The following is a 19,724-nucleotide window of genomic DNA, read 5'->3' as shown; positions in this document are numbered from 1 at the left end:
ATGTCATAAAACAACATGTGTACTACTGTTTCATGAGAAACTATTTGTTCTGTAAGCCTTCACCTGAAGTACAATAAAATATTTAAAAAAATCAAAAACTCAAAAGTGGGATCATACGTTTGTCCTTTTGTGTCTGACTTATTTCACTTTAAATTGGGTCTCTTATTGACAGCATATAGTTGGATAATATTTTCTTACCCTTTCTGTTAGTCTCTCCCTTTTGATTGGAGAGCTTAAATAATTTATATTTAAACTAATTCCCAGTAAGGAAGGACTTACTCCTGCTGTTTTGTCATTTGTTTTGTGTGTCTCAGATATATTTTTTTCCCTCATTTCCTCCAATACTGCCTTTTTGGTGTTTGGTGGAAAGAGAAAGAGCTGTTTAAGTAAAGGGAAGAGTGAGGAAGAACATACAAGGTAAATATTTATACAAAGGCTCTGGCATATTTTAGAAGCTAAAGGAAAACCATCGAGGCTAGAGTGAATGGAGAGAGAGAAAGAGCGGATAAGAAGAGGATGGAAAGACAGGCAGTGGTCAAATTATGCAGGGCCTTATATGTCATGGAAAGGAATTTGGATTTATGTTTCTAAAGGCAAATGGGAAGCCACTCAAAGTTCTGAAGTGGAAGAACAATGTGATTCAATTTACATTTTGCTTTTGCTAATGTGTACAGTATGAACTGAAGAGGACACATTCTCATGAAGCAAAAGTTATAATAAGGAAAGACAGATAACGAATAAAAGAAATAAGTAAAATAAAGCAGAAAGGGAAATAGGGAGTACTGGGGGAATAGCGTACAGTTTAAAATAAGGTCGTCAGAAGATGACACTTGAACAATGACTTGAAGGCATTAAGCTAGTGATTTCATAAAACTATCAAAGGGAACAGTGCTCCAGGAAAAGGGAACAGCAAGCACAAGGGTCCTAAAGTGGCAGTGTATCTAGCGTATGGAAGAAACAGCAGGGAAACCGGTGTAGCAAGAGCAGAGTGATGGGGAGAGAAAAGCAGGAGATGAGGGCACAGAGGTAACAGGAGGTCAGACTGTGAAGGACCTTGTAGATCATTATAAGTATCTTTCCATTCTCATCTGTTGAAAATTCTCTAACACTCCAGGTATATAAGGAACTTTGCTCATTCTGTCCGTTTTGCCTGAATGGCCTTCACTTCCCACCTCTCTCTGCTTCCTTCCACATTATGCTAAAATATCACCTTTCTTGTAGACTTTATTAAAAAGGAAACCCTGGTGGTGTAGTGGATAAGAGCTACAGCTGCTAACCAAAAGGTCAGCAGTTCAAATCTGCCAGGCATTCCTTGGAAACTCTATGGGGGCACTTCTACTCTGTCCTATAGGGTTGCTATGAGTAGGAATCGACTCAATGGCAGTGGGTTTGGTTTTGGGGTTGGTTTATTAAAAAAACAACAGATGTATTAAGATATAATTCACATACCATAAAATTCATTCATTTACAGTATACAAGTCAAAGATTTTAGTACATTCAGAGTTGTACAATCATCATCACAATCGATTTTAGAACATTTTAATCAACCCAAAAAGAAATTCCGTATCTACTAGCAGTCACTTCCCATTTCCTTCCTTCTCTGATGCCCTCAGCCCTAGCAACTGCTAATCTCTACTTTCTATTTCTGTGTTGTTGTTGTTAGGTGACATCTAGTCTGTTCCAATTCATAGCGACCCTTTGTACAATAGAATGAAACACTGCCTGGTTCTGCGATACCCTCACAATCACTGCTATGCCTGAGCCCACTGTTGCAGCCACTGTGTCAATCCATCTTGTATTCCTCTCTTTTGCTGACTCTCTACTTTATCAAGCATGGTGTTTTTCTCCAGGGACTGGTCCCTCCTGACAACATGTCCAAAGTACATCAGATGAAGTCTCACCATCCTCACTTCTAAGGAGCATTCGGGATGTACTTCTTCCAAGACAAATTTGTTTATTCTTCTGGCAGCCTATGGTATATTCAATATTCTTCACCAACACCATAATTCAAAGGCATCAATTCTTCTTCAGTCTTCCTTACTCATTGTCCAGCTTTCACATGCATATGAGACCATTGAAAATACCATGCCTTGGGTCAGGGGCACTTTAGACCTCAAAATGTCATCTTTGCTTTTCAACCCTTTAAAGAGGTCTTTTGCAGCAGATTTGCCCAATGCAACATGTCATTTGATTTCTTGACTGCTACTTCCATGGGCGTTGATAGTGGATCCAAGTAAAATAAAATCCTCGACAACTTCAATCTTTTCTCTGTTTATCATGATGTTGCTTATTGGTCCATTTGTGAGGATTTTTGTTTTCTTTCTGTTGAGGGTGCAATTCATTATGAAGGCTGTAGTCTTTGATCTTCATCAGTAAGTGCTTCAAGTCCTCTTCACTTTCAGCAAGCAAGGTTGTGTCATCTGCATATCACAGGTTGTTAATGAGTCTTCCTTCAATCCTGATGCAGTGTTCTTCTTCACACAGTCCAGCTTCTTGGATTATTTGCTCAGCATACAGGTTGAATAAATACAGTGATAAGATACAACCCTGACGCACACCTTTCCTGATTTTAAACCATGCAGTATCCCCTTGCTCTGTTCGAATGACTGCCTCTTGGTCTATGTACAGGTTCCTCATGAGCACAAGTAAATGTTCTGGAATTCCATTCTTTGGAATGTTATCCATAATTTGTTATGATCCACACAGTCGAATGCCTTAGCATAGTCAATAAAACACAGGTAAACATCTTTCTGGTATTTTCTTCTTTTAGCCAAGATTCATCTGACATCAGCAATGATATCCCTCGTTCCACGTCTTCTTCTGAATCTGGCTTGAACTTCCAGCAGTTCCCTGTCAATGTACTGCTGTAACCACTTTTGAATTATCTTCAGCAAAATTTTACTTGCATGTGATATTAATGATATTGCTCAATAATTTCCACATTCTGTTGGATCACCTTACTTTGGAATAGGCACAAATATGGATCTCTTCCAGTCAGTTGGCCAGGTAGCTATCTTCCAAATTTCTTGACATAGATGAATGAGCACCTCCAGCACTGCATCTGTTTGTTGAAACATCTCAAATGGTATTCCGTCAACTCCTGGAGTCTGTAGATACGACTATTCTGGACATTTCACGTAAATGGAATCATACAATATGTGGTCTTTCGTGCCTGGCTTCTTTCACTTAGCATAATGTTTTCAAGGTTCATCCATATTGTAGAATATATCAGTGCTTCATTTTTTCTTTTTACAGGCAAATAATATTCCACTGGCTATAAATTAACATTATATATCACAATTTGTTTATCCATTTGCCCATTGATGGATATTTGTGTTATTTCCAATCTTTGGCTACTACAAATAATGCCACTATGACCATTCTTGTACAGTGATACCTCAGAGATATTGCGGGTTCGGTTCCAGACCACTGCAATAAAGCGAATATAGCAATAAAGTGAGTCACACAAATTTTTTGGTTTCCCTGTGCATATAAAAGTTATGTCTACACTATTCTGTAGTCTATTAAGTGTGCAATAGCATTGTGTATAAAAAGTGTACATACCTTTATTAAAAAATACTTTATTGCTAAAAAATGCTAACCATCATCTGAGCCTTTAGCAAGTCGCAATCTTTTTGCTGGTGGAGGGTCTTGCCTGGATGTTGATGGCTGCTGACTTATCAGGGTAGTGGTTGCTGAAGGCTAGGGTGGCTGTGGCAATTTCTTAAAATAAGACAACAGTGAAGTTTGCCTCATCGATTGACTCTTCCTTTCACGAAAGATTTCTCTGTAGCATGTGATGCTATTTGATAGCATTTTACCCACAGTAGAGCTTTTTTCAAAATTGAAGTCAATCCTCTCAAACCCTGCTGCTGCTTTATCAACTAAGTTTATGTAATATTCTAAAGCCTTTATTGTCATTTCAACAATGTTCACAGCATCTTCACCAGGAGTAGATTCCATCTCAATAAACCACTTTCTTTGCTCATCCATAAGAAGCAACTCCTAATCCACTAAAGTTATATCATGAGATTGCAGCAATTCAGTCACATCTTTAGGATCCACTACTAATTCTAGTTCTCTTGCTATTTCCACCACATCTGCAGTTACTTCCTCCACTGAAGTCTTGAATCTCTCAAAGCCATCCATGAAGGTTGGAATCAACTTCTTCCAAACTCCTGTTAATGTTAATATTTTGACCTCCTCCCATGAATCACGAATGTTCTTAACGGCATCTAGAAGGTTTTCAATTTTCTTTGCCCAGATCCTTCAGAGGAATCACTGTCTAGGGCAGCTATAGCCTGATGAAATGTATTTCTTAAATATTAAGAACTGAAAGTTGAAATTACTCCCTGATCCATGGGCTGAAGAATGGTTGTTGTGTTAGCAGGCATGAAAACAACATTAATCTCCTTGTACATCTCCATCAGAGCTCTTGGGTGACCAGGTGCATTGTCAAGGAGCAGTAATATTTGGAATGGAATCTTTTTTTCTGAGCAGTAGGTCTCAACAGTGGGCTTAAAATATTCAGTATACCATGCTGTAAACAGATGTGCTGTCATCTAGGCTTTTTTCTATTTATAGAGCACAGGCAGAGAAGATTTAGCATGATTCTTAAGGGCCCTAGGATTTTCAGAATGGTAAATGAGCACTGGCTTCAACTGAAAATCAACAGCTGCATTAGCCCCTAACAAGAGAGTCACCCTGTCCTCTGAAGCTGTGAAGCCAGGCATTGACTTCTCCTCTCTAGCTATGAAAGTCCGAGATGGCATCTTCTTCCAGTATAAGGCAGTTTCATCTACATTGCAAATCTGTTGTTTAGTGTAGCCACCTTCATTTTAGCTAGATCTTATCTAAGCTACTACATCTTCCGGATAACTTGCTGTAGCTTCTACATTAGCACTTGCTGTTTCACCTTGCACTTTTATGTTATGGAGATGGCTTCTTTCCTTAAACCTTATGAACCAACCTCTGCTAGCTCCAAACTTTTCTTCGGCAGCTTCTTGGCCTCTTTCCTCCTTCATAGATTTGAAGAGAGTTAGAGCCTTACTCTGGGTTAGGCTTTGGCTTAAGGGAATGTTGTGGCTGGTTTGATCTTCTATCCAGACCACTAAAACATTCTCCGTATCAGCAATAAGGCTGTTTTGCTTATTTTCCATGTGTTCAACGGAGTAGCACTTTTAATTTCTTTCAAGAACTTTTCCTTTGCAAGAGCTGGTTATAGGGAACTCAAAGTCGAGAAGACAGAGTGTTGACACGTCATGGGGTTGTTAAGCAATGTCATAAAACCATATGTGTACCATTTAATGAGAAGCTAAGTTTGTTCTGTAAACCTTCATCTAAAGTACAATTTAAAAAAAAAAAAGAACTTTTCCTTTGCATTCATAACTTGGCTAATTGTTTGGTGCAAGAGGCCTAGCTTTCAGGCTATCTCTGCTTTTGACATGCCTTCCTCACTGAGCTTAATCATTTCTAGTGTTTGAATTAAAGTCAGAGATGTGTGACTCTTCCTTCCATTTGAACATTTAGAGGCCATTGTAGAGTTATTAATTGGCCTAATTTCAATACTGTCATGTCTCAAGGAATAGGGAGGCCCAAGGAGAGGGAGACAGATGGGGGAATTGCTGGTTGGTCGAGCAGTCAGAACACACACAACATTTATCAATTAAGTTCACTGCTTATATGGGCGTGGTTCGTAGTGCCCCAAAACAATTACAACAGTAATGTCAAAGATCACTGATCACAAATCACCATAACAGATATAATAATAATGATAAAGTCTGAAATATTGCGAGAATTACCAAAACGTGACACAGAGACACAAAGTAAGTGCTTGCTGTTGGAGAAACGGTTCTGATAGACTTGCTCGACACAGGGTTGCCACAAACCTTCAGTTTGTAAAAAACACAATACCTGTGGAGTGCAATAAAGTGAAGCGGGAAAAACAAGGTATGCTTGTATTTTATTTCTCACTGTAAGCCCCATGCCTATTTGTGCCTGGAACATAACAGGTTGTCAATAACTATTAGTTAAATAACTCAATGTATAGAGATAAGAGAATTACTCTTAACTCATTCATAGTCTAATTATCTACAAGATGACGGGAACAGACTGAGTCATTAAAATCTTTTTGGCTCTTGATACCCACCAAACCATTGTTCTTTACTGTCAGAGGCCCTCCCTTTGGTCTTTCATGCATGGCCTTTGAAACAAGGGAGACTAAAGAAAAACTGCTTTTATATATTTTATTGCTATTGTGGTTAAAAAGTGTCCTCTGAAAAATGCAAAGCTATATGAAGATACTCTCAACCACCATCAGTGAGGGTGAGGAGAGGTTATCATAGCAATCAGCATTTTAAAGAATCCCTTATTGCAGTTCCCTACTGAAGATACTCATGGATTATACTGATAGATTTGTGGTCGTGTTCAGAGCTACAGTTTGATGTGCAACAGGGTAAACAGAGGCAATAACCCAGTTTCTTTTAGTGCAAATGACTTTTGTAATGCCTTCTAAAATATTTTCCATTTTCTCTTCCTACTTTTTTTTCTTTTCTATTGCTCTTCTCTCTCTCTCTTTCTTTAATTGCTGGACAACTCTGGAAATTATTCTCGCTCTCCCAGCTGATAAGTCTACGGTATCCTGAAGTCAGCATTTAAAGACTTCAGATTTGGGGCTCTGCTTAGGAAAAATTCTCAGGAAGTCACATCTCTAGTACTATGTATTAGTAAGATATATATATATACATATATATATAAACACACACATATATGTATGTATACATATTCACATACAGATTTTTTTAATATAGATATTTGATACATCCATCAGTCTGTCTTGACTCCCCATTTAGACTAAAATATACCTGGTTATTATTATATAAACCCTCGCAGGGCTTAAATAGGAGTCCCTGGGTGTCACAAATGGTTAAGCACTTGGCTACTAGCTTTTCAGCTTGGTGGTTCGAATCCACTCAGGGGTGCCTCTGAAGAAAAGGCCTGCTGATTTGCTTCTGAAATGTCACAGCCATGAAAACTCTACGGAGCAGTTCTACTCTGCACACATGGGGGTCATCATCAGTCAGAACTGACTTGATGGCAACAGGTTTGGTTTTACTGGTTAGGGCTTCAATCACTATACACATAGCAGATATTCAGTAAATCAGAAAGAAACAATGGCCATCTAACAGTCCTTTTCTTCTGTGATAAAGTAAGGTTTAGAGACAACCTGAAAATGATAACCTAAAGTTTCTAATTCAAACCAGGATATGAAAATCATCTCTTAGTATGACTTCAGAAAACTTCTACATTGAAAATTCTGCGCAAGCTAAAGAATAGTCCAATAGAAAAGGTAGCACTTGTACTGATGGGGCAATCTTTCTACTGGAACAATTCTTCCTCCTTCACCTTTTTAAGTCTCCCTAAAAGTTTATTTTTACCTCCCCTTCTTCACTGCTGCCGTTCTCTCTGAGAAGACAAGAGCATTCCCTTGTGGTTTAATGGGAATTTCAACCATAGATTGACTCATGATTTCTGAAGGCAGGCTAATGCTATTACTTGCAGGATTTATCAGCATGAAGAGGGAGATTATTAGAACTTCAGCTATAAGTGGAGAGATTCTATACAGACAGGAATTTCTCATTCCTCATAGGAAACTCCAGAAATTCTCGGTAATGGCTGAAGGAAGGCCAGAAATAAGGATACCACTGCTTTCTTGTCTTTTCCCTAAAAGTTAAAATTAGTTTAACAAATCCACTTAAGTATATATGGTAGCAGCAAAAAGAATTAAATTAACTTCACTATCTGTTAAAAAGACTAATATGAAAATCTAAACACGTTGTAATTTATTAACAATCATGAGTAGTCTACAGTTACATTTAGAATCTCTGTCTAAGGCAGTCTGTTTCACACTGGACTCCAGTGAGGGTCAGGGAAATATGCTGTGTTATCTGCGGAATCTCTAAGAGAATTTTTTAAAAATTTGTTTTCATTTTGACAAATTAAAAAAAAAAAACTTAACAGGAGCATATTTGGGGTCATCGGAGTCGAGAGCTGCCATAACATTTCATTCTGTCCTGCGTTTATGAGGGTGCCAAGTGAAACACTGAAAGTGAAAGCATTAACTATTGATGCCATATTTTGCAAACAGGAGTCCACTGATGGGATCACAAGTCCACTCAGGGATCAGAAGTTCACACAGGTGAGAAACTCTGGCCAAGGATATCGAATTTCATAGATTTTGTCAGCTGCTAACCAAAAGGTCGGCGGTTCGAACCCACCAGCCCCTCCATGGGAGAAAGATGTGGCAGTCTGCTTCCATGAAGATTTACAGCCCTTGGAAACCCTATAGGGTCACTGTGAATCAGAACTGACCCGATGGCAGTGGGTTTGGCTACTCTAAAAATACTATCTTTGACAGGTGCCTACAACCTTTCCAGCAAAAAACTTCATTCTTAATTCAAGATAGGGCTTTAATCCTTATTACAAATTAAACAATTCCTGTCTTGTAATTAAATTCAACTGTTTAAAAGCTGAAACATTTTATCGTTCTATTATCGATCACAATGGAAAAAATATGATCCAAATTTTACTGCTGATGACAGTAAAATTTCATTCTTATAATCTTAACGTAAGTGTTACTTTTATAAAATTAAAGTGAATAACTAGAAAATGTAGAACGGCACTTGAGATTCAATATCATTCTAATGGTTTTATTAATGATATAATTCATAATTAAGAAAGACAGGGAAATATTTCTAGAATCATAGAAATTTAAAGCTAGAGAAAGCCTTAGATATCACTTATCTAACCTTCTCACTTCCTCAGGAGGTTAGCCTAATCAAGAAGCCAAGTCTTTAGACTCCCAGTCCATAGTTAAAGTAGTAACCTGTATACTCTAGGTTTTACCTTCCATCATTAGCCATGTGGAAATCTACAATAAATCATCAATTCTTTATTTCTAGAAAATTAATCCTACTTGAACTCTAACATTTTAATAAAATGACAGTTTATCATATGTTATCTGAAATGTGAAAATCTTTTGAAATTTCCATTACATAGAAGACGCTACTAGGAAAATGAAAAATATATATAAAGATTCCCAAAATATAATATGACTCCTGTGTCTAAGGATAGAGCATGCAGTATAAGTAGGCAATTATACTTGCATTTTGAGTCTTACAGAAGCCCCATTTCTATGGGCAATGTATTATAACAGAGATGTAGCACTTGAGGTATTGAGGTCAGTTATACAAGAATGCTATGGAATCATAAGACACATATGTTCCTTGAACACATCCTACTTTCCTACCCTCCAATTCCTTTGTTCAAGCTGCCAGGTTGGACCTTTCAACCAAATGCTTCTCTCTCCCATCTATGCTGAGCAATATCTAACCATCCTCCAAGGATGTCATCTCTCCTTCTTCTAAAGCAACAAGTGAAGTTTAAGGAAAATGTTTCTAAAATTGTAACAGTGTGTGTTCTCTTCAAAAGTGGATCTATTATAATCTTCCTTTGAAAGTACATGCAAGTGGCCACATTAAAGTGATCATTATGAAGACTAGGCAGCACTATGAAACAATGCGTAAGATAATGTGGAGTGAAACAAGCAAAAACCATAATTATATCTAGGCTATGTTTACTACTTGCAAATATTATATATGCATATGGACAAAAAGTGGAAGGTAAAACAGAAAAATGCAAACAGTTTGCTCTATTGGGTGATGGAATTATTGGCTTCTGGGAATGCGCTTATGTTTACATAATAAATATTGTTTTAAAGTGTTTACACATGTTGTAATTAGTAATATTTATATGGGTATTGGTGCTAATATTTCTGTATTGTAAAAAAGCTTATGTAGCTGTCCTATGCCTCTCAGCCTGCTTGCCCACATTTGCAGGACTGCTGCCACCTGGTAGCTATCTGACTTGCAGACTGGGTACTCGACAAGGCATTCTGCAAGGCTGGCAGGTTGGCCTTGGGAGTCTAAACTTCTAAAGTCACAATAAGCATGCACTTTTTTTTTTTTTAAAGAACAAAAATATGTATCATTTATTGAAACTGAAAATAGAGCACAAACTACATTTCTTCAGGGGCAGTAGCAGATAAACCTTACGACTTCCTTAAAAATACAAAAATATTCCTTGGGTTCATTTACAGTTTTATAGTCCTATCCAAGGGCAAACATTTATTTCTAAATTCTTATTCCATAAGGCATATTATTTCTAAATGGGCTTGTTTTATTTCCTGTGTGTTCCCTTCACTGCTAAATAGACTTAACTGACTGTTTTGAGAGATATTATTTATGCTTATACATTTTTTAAAAATAAATTATTGTGGTTGAAATAAATTATTTTCTGGAAAATTAGAGGACAAGTAAAAATTAGCAGGCTCTTTTTTGAGCATATCAATTTCTACATAGTGTTTCTAAAAGGTGTATATATATTGCTGTCTAACACCACAGCCCAAATCATTAACAAAGATACTAAATGCTAAATATTCCAAAAACCTTGATATTTTTCACTGACTTGATTGTAAACTGTTCTTTTGTGTAAAAAAAAACAAACTTTAATTTTTCACAGCTAATTCTGTGAATTTACCAACAAAATTATTGTTAAAAATGAAGAAACTAATTTGGCACGGTATTTTAGAAAAACAGTAAGTTCAGTAATTTCAGAGTTTCATTAAATGAGGATAATTTAAATTATTTGCATAATCCAATAAATCCTATTTGTCCCATTCAAGCATCACAGAGGACAGGAACAAAAGAGGCTGATTTATTAGACATATGCCAGGCTGACGAATTCTCTCAAAAATCTTGGGTAAGGCTGTGTAAGAACACAAATTTATCTAAGTAGGCTGAACAATGCTTTAGGGCATATTTAGGGAAGATGCTATTAAAAAAAAAAAAAAGCTTTATTGCATCACACACATTGAACCAGATTCTCCCTCTCATGGGCTGTAGCCAGCATGAAGTTCACACTACATTAATTTGCACTTGTCGATACGCTGCTTTGCAAGTGTTCGTAAGACACATTCATATGTGTACTCTGTCTCCTCAACTAGAATATAAACTCCCTAAGGGCAGGACCTGGATCTTCCGGTCATTACCCCTACAGTGTCTAGTGTACTGGTCTGGGTAAGCCAGGCCCCTCTAACAACTGTTGTCTGAGTGAGGAGCAGGGAAAGGAATGTGCTAAGCCTTACAGCACTGAAAGATGGTGTGATGAACACTGGAGAGCTTCTCTGTCATCACCAGGACAGAGTGATTACATGTGCTGAAGGCATGCACAATGGCCCCTCTCCCAGTCATTTTTTAGAGACAGAAGTGAGACTGCAGGTGGTAGATGGGTAAGTCTCTAAAGTCTAGCTCTCAAGAAGCCGCCATTATATCTCAATATATTCCCGAAAAGCCTGCTTAAGAGAGCGCATAGCTTTACAAACACAAAGCAGAGAATACAGCTGAACAGGAGCTGACTTTCCTTTTATTGCAGGTGCTAGATTACAAGTAGAAAAGACTGCTGTTATCCACTGTTAACAGGTACAATGATATATTTCTAGGAAGTTTCCAGAATCAAGTAGATGACAGTGGACCTCCAGAGGTCCAGTAGCTGGTTCTTCAGGTAAAAAGTATATCGCTGCTACTATTTAAAAACTTCAGTGACAAAAGTTGCATGGTGTGTTGTACTAATCTACTTAAATCTTTTTACTGTCAGAGAGTTCTTATTTTGGATTATTGTGATTTCCAGTTGCTGTTATTATTTTGTTCTTGTTCTTTCCATATTGAAGATCAATAACAGATGTTTAATTTTCTCCTTGAAATAATGTGTCAAGTCCTTGAAGATAGTGAAGTAATTTTTCAGTCTTCTCTAAGTAAAAAGATACAATTCTTCAACGTTTCTTTATTGCTTTTTTCTCTGGCCTTAAAAAATTTGTCTTATAAAAGACTTGTGGGACTTCCTCTCTTCTTACACAAAGCCATATAAAATAGACTCACTTCTCCCAACAAACCATCCAGTTAATTCAACTAAACTTAGTCATTCCTGTGTTAATACAGCCCATATTTAACGTCAGTATTAAATTGCTGGATCATACTGCTGTAGATATGAGCAATCCTCAAATTGTTTTTTGCCCTAATTTTTCTAGCCAAATTTTTCTGATCTATTTATTTTGTATATGTGCTCCACCCTTAAATATTTACTTTGATTACTCCATTAAGGGAATTTTGAACTTCAATGCTCCCTACTCAATAGTAGTCATAACTTCAAATTTACAACATATACAGTACTAGTATGCAAGCCTTCTATACCATTCTTCTTACCTATGGGGGGAAAAGCACTACCAACCTAAAAACAAAACTGTAAATATAAAACAATACTATCAAGCCATGCACCACTAATACTGGCACTATAGTCAGTTATACACTCACCTGATGACTCAGAGACCAGGGATATGGCACATTTGCTGTACTACAAGATACTCAAAAACCATTATAATTTAAGATTGATGGGTCTTCATACTTAAAGCTCCACAGTCTAGTAAGTCAGGGGAAGCTTAAAAAATACAGCTGTATTTCTATACTTAGGGCAGGAGTTGGCAAACTTTTTTTGTAAAGGGTCAGACAGTAAGTATTTTAGGCTGCGTAAACTATATGGTCTCTGCCGCAGCGCAACAACTATGCCATTGTAGCAGGAAAGCAGCCATCGACAAGACGTAGATTAATAGGTGTGACTGTGTTCCAATAAAACTTTATCTGTAAAAGGTAGCAGGCCAGGTTTGACCCATGGCTGGTGGTTTGCCAACCCTGTTTCACAGATACAGGGTGCACGGACATGTTAAATATGCATGCATGTCTGTATATGTACATTAGCAGACCAAATCTCTGCTTGCCTATCCCGTAGCCAGGGCAGCTTCACAGGCAGGTAACAAGAGCAGTCACATAGGGCTTCCTGTTCAGAAAAGCCCTGTGCTTGCAGTTTAATGCCCTGTGGTTGAAGTCTTAAAATTCTTAATAATTTTATCTTGGAATATGTGTTTTATAAGTAAAGTCTAATGGGACAATGGAACATTCCCTGGGAGCTGGGAGCTTGATTCTCCTGCAGCCCTGCCTCTCCACTGCCTTCCTGCAGCCTAGGGCAGTTCTCAGACACTTCTTCCCCACTCAGCTTCCTTCTTTCTGGCCCCAGTGACTATTGCTACCCTCCACCCAGGGTGGAGACTAGGTCATGTTGGTTGTGGGAGTAGGTAGAGGGGAGGTGTGTCTTCTGCCCTTGCTTTTTGCTGCTGGTGGGTGGCAGGACATGAACCTTGGTATGCACACCCCCGACCATCCTTGCCTCAGGATGGCAACAACACAGTGCACTCAGCAGGCAGCTTGGGGCCGAGCCTCTTGCACACCCCTAATACAGGTACCAAGCGTGTTCTAGCGCAATCTCTTGGAGGTCACTGGTCTGGAGGCCTTGGGAAGGGAAGGCTGACTCCCCCACCCCCAGTTGGGTCACAGTGTATAGGTCCAGTAGCTGGCAGAAGGGGAAACTCAGAAGTAGCTAATGGGCCACATGTGCATGCCCAGCCATGGGGCAGATCCCCAGGCACTTGCGGGGAGTCTGTACTTGTCCATGAGTATCCCTGTGCCGGAGGGAACCTGACATTTCAAGAGCAAACAAAAAACACCATGACAAGTCAAGAGAAAGACTGCAGAAGAAAGAAAAAAGTTTTGTATTTTGGTACCTTTACCAGCCTTTTTTTTTTTGTCTTTTTTGAACAAGAGGCCTGTATTTTCTTTTTGCTCTGGGTCCTGGTCAAAGGTTAAGGGATAAAAAGAATCATCTTCTGAGATTCATCTATCAAAATGGAGGTTGACAAAGAAAATTCCACTCATGCATCTTTCAGTTCAGAGTCAGCTAACCCTTGTAATGCCAGGGTAAAGCAGGCTTCCCGCAACATTCCTAACTCTCAAATGTACAGCTCTGAAATTATTATGCATTTTGGTTTCAGACTCTAAGGGGCTGCTTTCTGGATATGATAATCCAGAATGCTGCATGGTAACCATTTCTCCTAAAGAGTTTGCTACAGGATTAATTCATATTTCTTTAGAATGACTACAAGGCATCCAATAAATATAGGGCACAATCAAAATATTATATATGAAATTTAATAAGACAACAATAGGCAAAGGAAGTTGAAATTTTACTGAGATTTCCCTTTATTTCCTACTGTAACAAGGCAATACCATAGCATTCTAACATACAAAGGTATATCTATTTTCCTGATTTGAATAAATCATCTACAAAACAAGTATTTCTTAAGACAGTCAAGGAAATTTGAATATGGGCTGGGCATTATATGATATTAAAGAATTATTGTTAATAATGTTACGTGTGATAATGACAGTATTTATGTAAACAATTCCCTTTATAGATACACACTGAAGTTCTGATGGGTGAAATAACATAACGTCTGAAAACTGCCTTAAAAACTTCACTAAAAGATGAAGAAGAGCTGGAGGAAGAAGACAGAGAAGAAAAGGAAGAGGAAGAAGAACAAGAGGATGACAAAGAAGACAAGGAAGACGGAGAAGACAAAGTAGAGTGAGAAATGTGACACAGATAGAATTAGATGGGCAAAATGATGAACCTAGGTGATGGAAATGTGGGAATCCATTGCAATATTCCCTTTACCCTTATATGTATTTTTAAATTTCCATAACAGAGTGTTTATGTGTGCGTATCTATGTATGTATGTGCTTTATATGCGTGTATGTGTATGTGTGTGTATACACGTTGCCTACAAAATATTTCTAATAAAAATCGGGGCACAGATTTCTTATTCTCCATACCAAATATCTTTTTTTGTGTGTGCAAAAAGCATCCTCTGAGGTTGACAGGAGCTCTCTAAGCTGAAGAGATACAAAGGAGTTGATGGGAAGGATAACCCAACCATCAGTTCCTGACACAATGTAAAAAAGAAAAGGAGAAACGGGGAGGAATAGACTGCCATTGTAACTCTCCTAACCTTTCCTTCTAATTACGCCAGAGTCATGGCTCAGGTCACAAGGAAAATGATTTTGGTGGTCAACCATTTGCCCTATTTTGTCTACATCAAAAAAGCTCTTGTTCTCACCACATTCCAATCTCACAGTTTCCCACTTAGTTTATAAATGTATCAAGTGGTGAGGTTAACTACAATATGGGTAAAGTGACTATATTATGAAGGGAACCTTGTTTGTAAACCTAGAGGTATCCTTCCTGTTGTTCTGAATTGCATGATATAGAGCACTTACAAAATTAAACACACTTTATATTGTTTTAGGTATTTCAGACAAATGCTGAGCATGCTCAGCTTTTAAAAGTTAAATGTAAATTTCTCTCTTGAGGGCAGATGGTGGCCAAGCAATGTAGCTCTTTGGTCTTACAGACAGAAGGTCAGGTCATGGCTGAAAGACCAAAGAACAATCACTGCTTTGGTAGTCCAAATCATCCATGGAATGAGACACCACTACTTTCTTTTCTGAAACTGTCTGTTCAATACAAAATAGTTACAAAGAGTACCTAGAAGATTTCCTTACTTTCTGTGCAAGAAAAAAGGTAACATCATAAACATCTTGTAAGTGTTCAGGGGTTTTATTCCTAATGCTATGACCCAAAAAGGCATATCTCCATGTAAAAAAAACTTAATAAAAACCATTATGAAAACTGCTAATGGTTCACTATTGATCAGGAAATTTTTACAAAGGAAAACTGCTCTTTTTAAAATCCTGCCACTTTAGCTTTCATACCATTACTGGTTAATTAAAATGAAATATAGTGCTAAAAAATATTGCTAAGACTTCTAAACAGATTATCCATTTACAAGTGATATAATATTCTTATAGTTCCTATAGGGTTTTTTTCTCTAGAAAAGTATAATGTAATTTTAAATAACTCAGAGAATTTTTCTTGCTGTATTTTTTCTAGTTAGTCCAAAATTTTATGCTGGCAGAATGCTGTAAAATACTACAAAAGGAATGTAATAATGCCAGTGAGTATGCCAATATAATACCTTCTATAAAACAATTATATTAAATCGGGAAAGAAAAGTTCTCTGTATTTGATTTGGTAGTCCTAGGCCTTCAGCACAGTAGAAAGGATTTTCAATTTCTCTACCAGGCACGCCCCCAACTGGATCAAATAAAATAGTTTCCCTATTTGTACATGGTAACAATGAAAAAAATCTTCTGAAAACTAAAACCTTATTATAACACTTTGAATATAGTGGTACAAATGAAGAGCTTTATTTTAGGTGTCTAGATTTTAATTTAGTGGCAAGGATTTCAGTTACAACTTGAATGGTTTTTGGTACTAAATTTCATTTTCATATCACTTTCATTTTGAATATTTTTCTCACTGTTTTCACATTATTTGTCATAAAGAGTTGATTAGGTTAAAGGGAAAATGTGTTTAAAAAATATGATAAAAATCATTGAACTAGAAATATATTTAAAATAAATCTACTTGGGGCTACATACTTTAGTATGTAGTAAATTACTGTAGTAATTTCTTTAAAATATTGACACTGGGAACTCAATCTTACTATTTTAATAAGAATAAACAATCTGCTTTCATTGAATATTAAAAAAGTGAGCCTTCAATGTTCTCTATTGTCTCGTAAAAACAGTAAATCGGAAGTCAGTTTATTAGAACTGCCTCTCCAAAAACTTGATCCATGTTGTCAATTAAAATCGGAGTATCTAAATGATCCCACCAAAGATGTAACATAAAACATCTGCTCAAACCAAAATTGAAGTAAGTTGCATTTTTTCCCTAACATTTGTAATTTCACTGTATTCAGGCTGCCTAAGGAAAAGTATTCATGGTTATCTTAGTTAAAACTGGTTTCACTCTGCCAACAATCAATTTGATTGACATATTTACATATCAACCCATCTCATCTTAGAAATTTTAAACTTTTTCACTTAAAATTGGATTCAAGTTGGCATCTTTCAAGAAGTTTATGTACGTATATTTTAGGTTCAAAATGTGCATTAGAACATTTTTTTTTTCCTTTGTAAGTAATAGATATACATATTCAAATGTAAATTTAGGACCTGTCAGATTGGATTTTTACATGCATGCCGTTGTCGTGTTACCATTTCATATGAAAGGTGATAATTTCAGGCAACTATAAATGAAACTCTTTTTAATAGTATAATCTGTATGGTTCCCTTAGTTAGATACAATAAAATGGAAAAAAACAACTAAGGAACAAAACCACATCAACTTTAGAAAGAACATTAGTTATGTGTTTAATCACTCTAGTCATCTTTTGTCATCTCTTACCTGATCTTTAATTTCAAGTTCCCTTTTAGTTTTTGTTCTGTACTCTCTGTGCTCCTTTTCTGCCTCATCCTTCTCCATTTTGGTTTTATTCAACTGATAGCGCATTTCTCCACACACCTGTTAGATTGTAAAAACAAGATCAATAGCTGCAGGAATCTACCAGGCAATGCCCGCAATTAGATCTTTTGGTGCCCCCTAGAGGTCATATAAATAAAGTACATTAGAAGTTTTCTAAGAATGGTGTTTTCTATTAGAAGAGTCTAAGTTTTGGAGATAGTATCAGGGATTATCAAATCTAATAACTTCAAATTACAGATAAAAAATGCCTAACAAAGGAATTTAAGTAACGTGCTCAAGATTATTTTATGTAAAAAAACAATTTCAGTTGCATATTATCATCCAAAATATACTATCAACCAAATCATAACTAGGTAAAATTATTCATTAAAATATTTAACAACATTATTATCAGCTCAAATTATTATGGTTAAATTAAATATTATAAAAGCGAGAATGGTTGTACAACTTGAAGAATGTAATCAACATTACTGAATTATACATGTGGAAATAGAGATAGTATTATGTTTTGATATGTATATTTTTACCACAATAAAATTTTTTAAAAATTAAATATTGTAAAATTTTCCTCGTAAGCCTTCATCATTTAAGTATTTAAGGAAATTTATAAAAGGATCTTTCTTTTTATCTGCCGATAGACTATATTATTGATATTTAAGTGTACAAAAAACAAATAAACAAACCAAACCCATTGCTGTCCAGTCGATTCCAACTCAGAGTGACCCTGTAGGACAGACTAGAACTGTCTCATAGGGTTTCCAAGGCTGTAAATCTTTAGGGACGAAGACTGCCACATCTTTCTCCCATGGAGCAGATTGTGGGTTTGAGCCACCAACCTTTCAGTTAGCAGCGGAGCACTTTAACCACTACACCATCAGGGCTCCTTATTTAAATATACCAAACCCAACCCAACCCATTGCTGTTGAGTCAATTCCAACTCATAGTGACCCCATAGGACTGAGTAGAACTGCCCCATAGGGTTTCCAAGGAGCAGCTGGTGGATTCAAACTGCTGACTTTTGGGTTAGCAGCCAAGCTCTTAACTACTGTGCCACCAGGGCTCCAAAAAAAAAAGGTTGTGATGTCAGGAGTGGGATAGAAACCCATGCCTCCAGGGGAGACTACAACCTGAACACCACACCTTAGACTACTCGGCCATTTAAATGTATAGTAACCAATATTTACTGCAAGCTTTGAAGATAAAGTCAATCTTATCACATACCATACTATGTAATCAATTTAAGAAAGATTTCTAGCAAAAGCAATAGACAGGAACTAAGCACACACCACATTTAAGTAAAATAGTTTTAATACTGGCAGTCCCCGGGTTACAAATGTCCGACTTACATACACCTGTAGTTACGAACCAACTCCCATAAAGCCTATTATATTAAAAAATTCAGGTACATACAATGGTTCATAATTACCAATGGGCACTAGTTTCAATACAAATCAAAACATTATTATTATTATTATTACTGTATTATTATGTTAAAGGTGTGTTATTGTATCTGGAAGTGTTTAATGCTTTTATGCATATATAATACTATATACTAACACAAACATTTGATTACCTGACATTAGATACAAACTGTACCTAACTATTCCAATTTACATACAAATTCAACTTTGAGACAATTTATACGATTTGTTTTATTTATTTTCAGGGCCTCTACAGACATAGAAGTATATTTTGAAAATATAATTAGCAAATAAATAGAATCTAAATAAAGAAATTACGTGCCTTTTGAGATAACTGAGAACTTGTACATAGATCAGTTAATACACAGCTCTGCTAAATCTGCTTCTAATTTACAAATACTAGGTTTTTAAAAATCATATTATACAATGGTTATACTTGTTTAATACTTCAATTTTGGTATTTCTCAAAAAACTGACTCAGGGAGCTTTAGAAATTAGTTTCATCATTACATAAGTACTAGCATCTTATAAAATCTTTATGCATTTCCTATGTTCAAATAAAAAATACTTTTTAAAATAAACTAATTTGGATTTAAAAGGTATAGTGACAATACATAAGAAAAAATCAATAAGCTTCTCCCCAGTGGCCCTCGGAAAGCTAGAACAAGAAGTAAATTACTAAAAATTCTATTTGAAATTCAATGCCTTCATTATGTGAGAGTTAAAACTTCCAATTTAAAAAATTAGTAACTTACAAAATGCTATTAATTTTAAAACCAAACAAAAGTTAACAATTAAAAGTGAGAAAATTAGAAGGGCCCTAATTTACTTTCTTTCTCAATTTTTCACTATTCAATTTATTTGATCCATGTCTATGAATAAAATGAAAAATCTCTAATCAATAATATCAGA

At 36.4% G+C, this 19,724-nt stretch overlaps 1 protein-coding gene across 9 annotated transcripts in view; it reads right to left on the bottom strand.

Moving 5' to 3' along the window:
- Window positions 1–19,724, bottom strand: part of SDCCAG8 (SHH signaling and ciliogenesis regulator SDCCAG8) — a 243,119-nt gene that overhangs the window by 159,615 nt on the left and 63,780 nt on the right. For all 9 annotated transcript variants that reach the window (XR_002824018.1, XR_002824017.1, XM_004375862.2 and 6 more), the window contains one exon: window positions 17,314–17,430. Coding sequence is in view for 7 of the 9 variants with exons in the window: in XM_004375862.2 (XP_004375919.1) it covers window positions 17,314–17,430 (117 nt within the window). In the remaining 2 variants the exon portion in view is untranslated. The remainder of the gene's footprint in view (window positions 1–17,313; window positions 17,431–19,724) is intronic.

This window comes from Trichechus manatus, unplaced genomic scaffold (assembly GCF_000243295.1).
Source record: "Trichechus manatus latirostris isolate Lorelei unplaced genomic scaffold, TriManLat1.0 scaffold00039, whole genome shotgun sequence".
Lineage (NCBI taxonomy): Eukaryota > Metazoa > Chordata > Mammalia > Sirenia > Trichechidae > Trichechus > Trichechus manatus.
The sequence above is the reverse complement of the archived record's forward strand: the minus strand, read 5'-3'. Positions and strand labels throughout refer to the sequence as shown.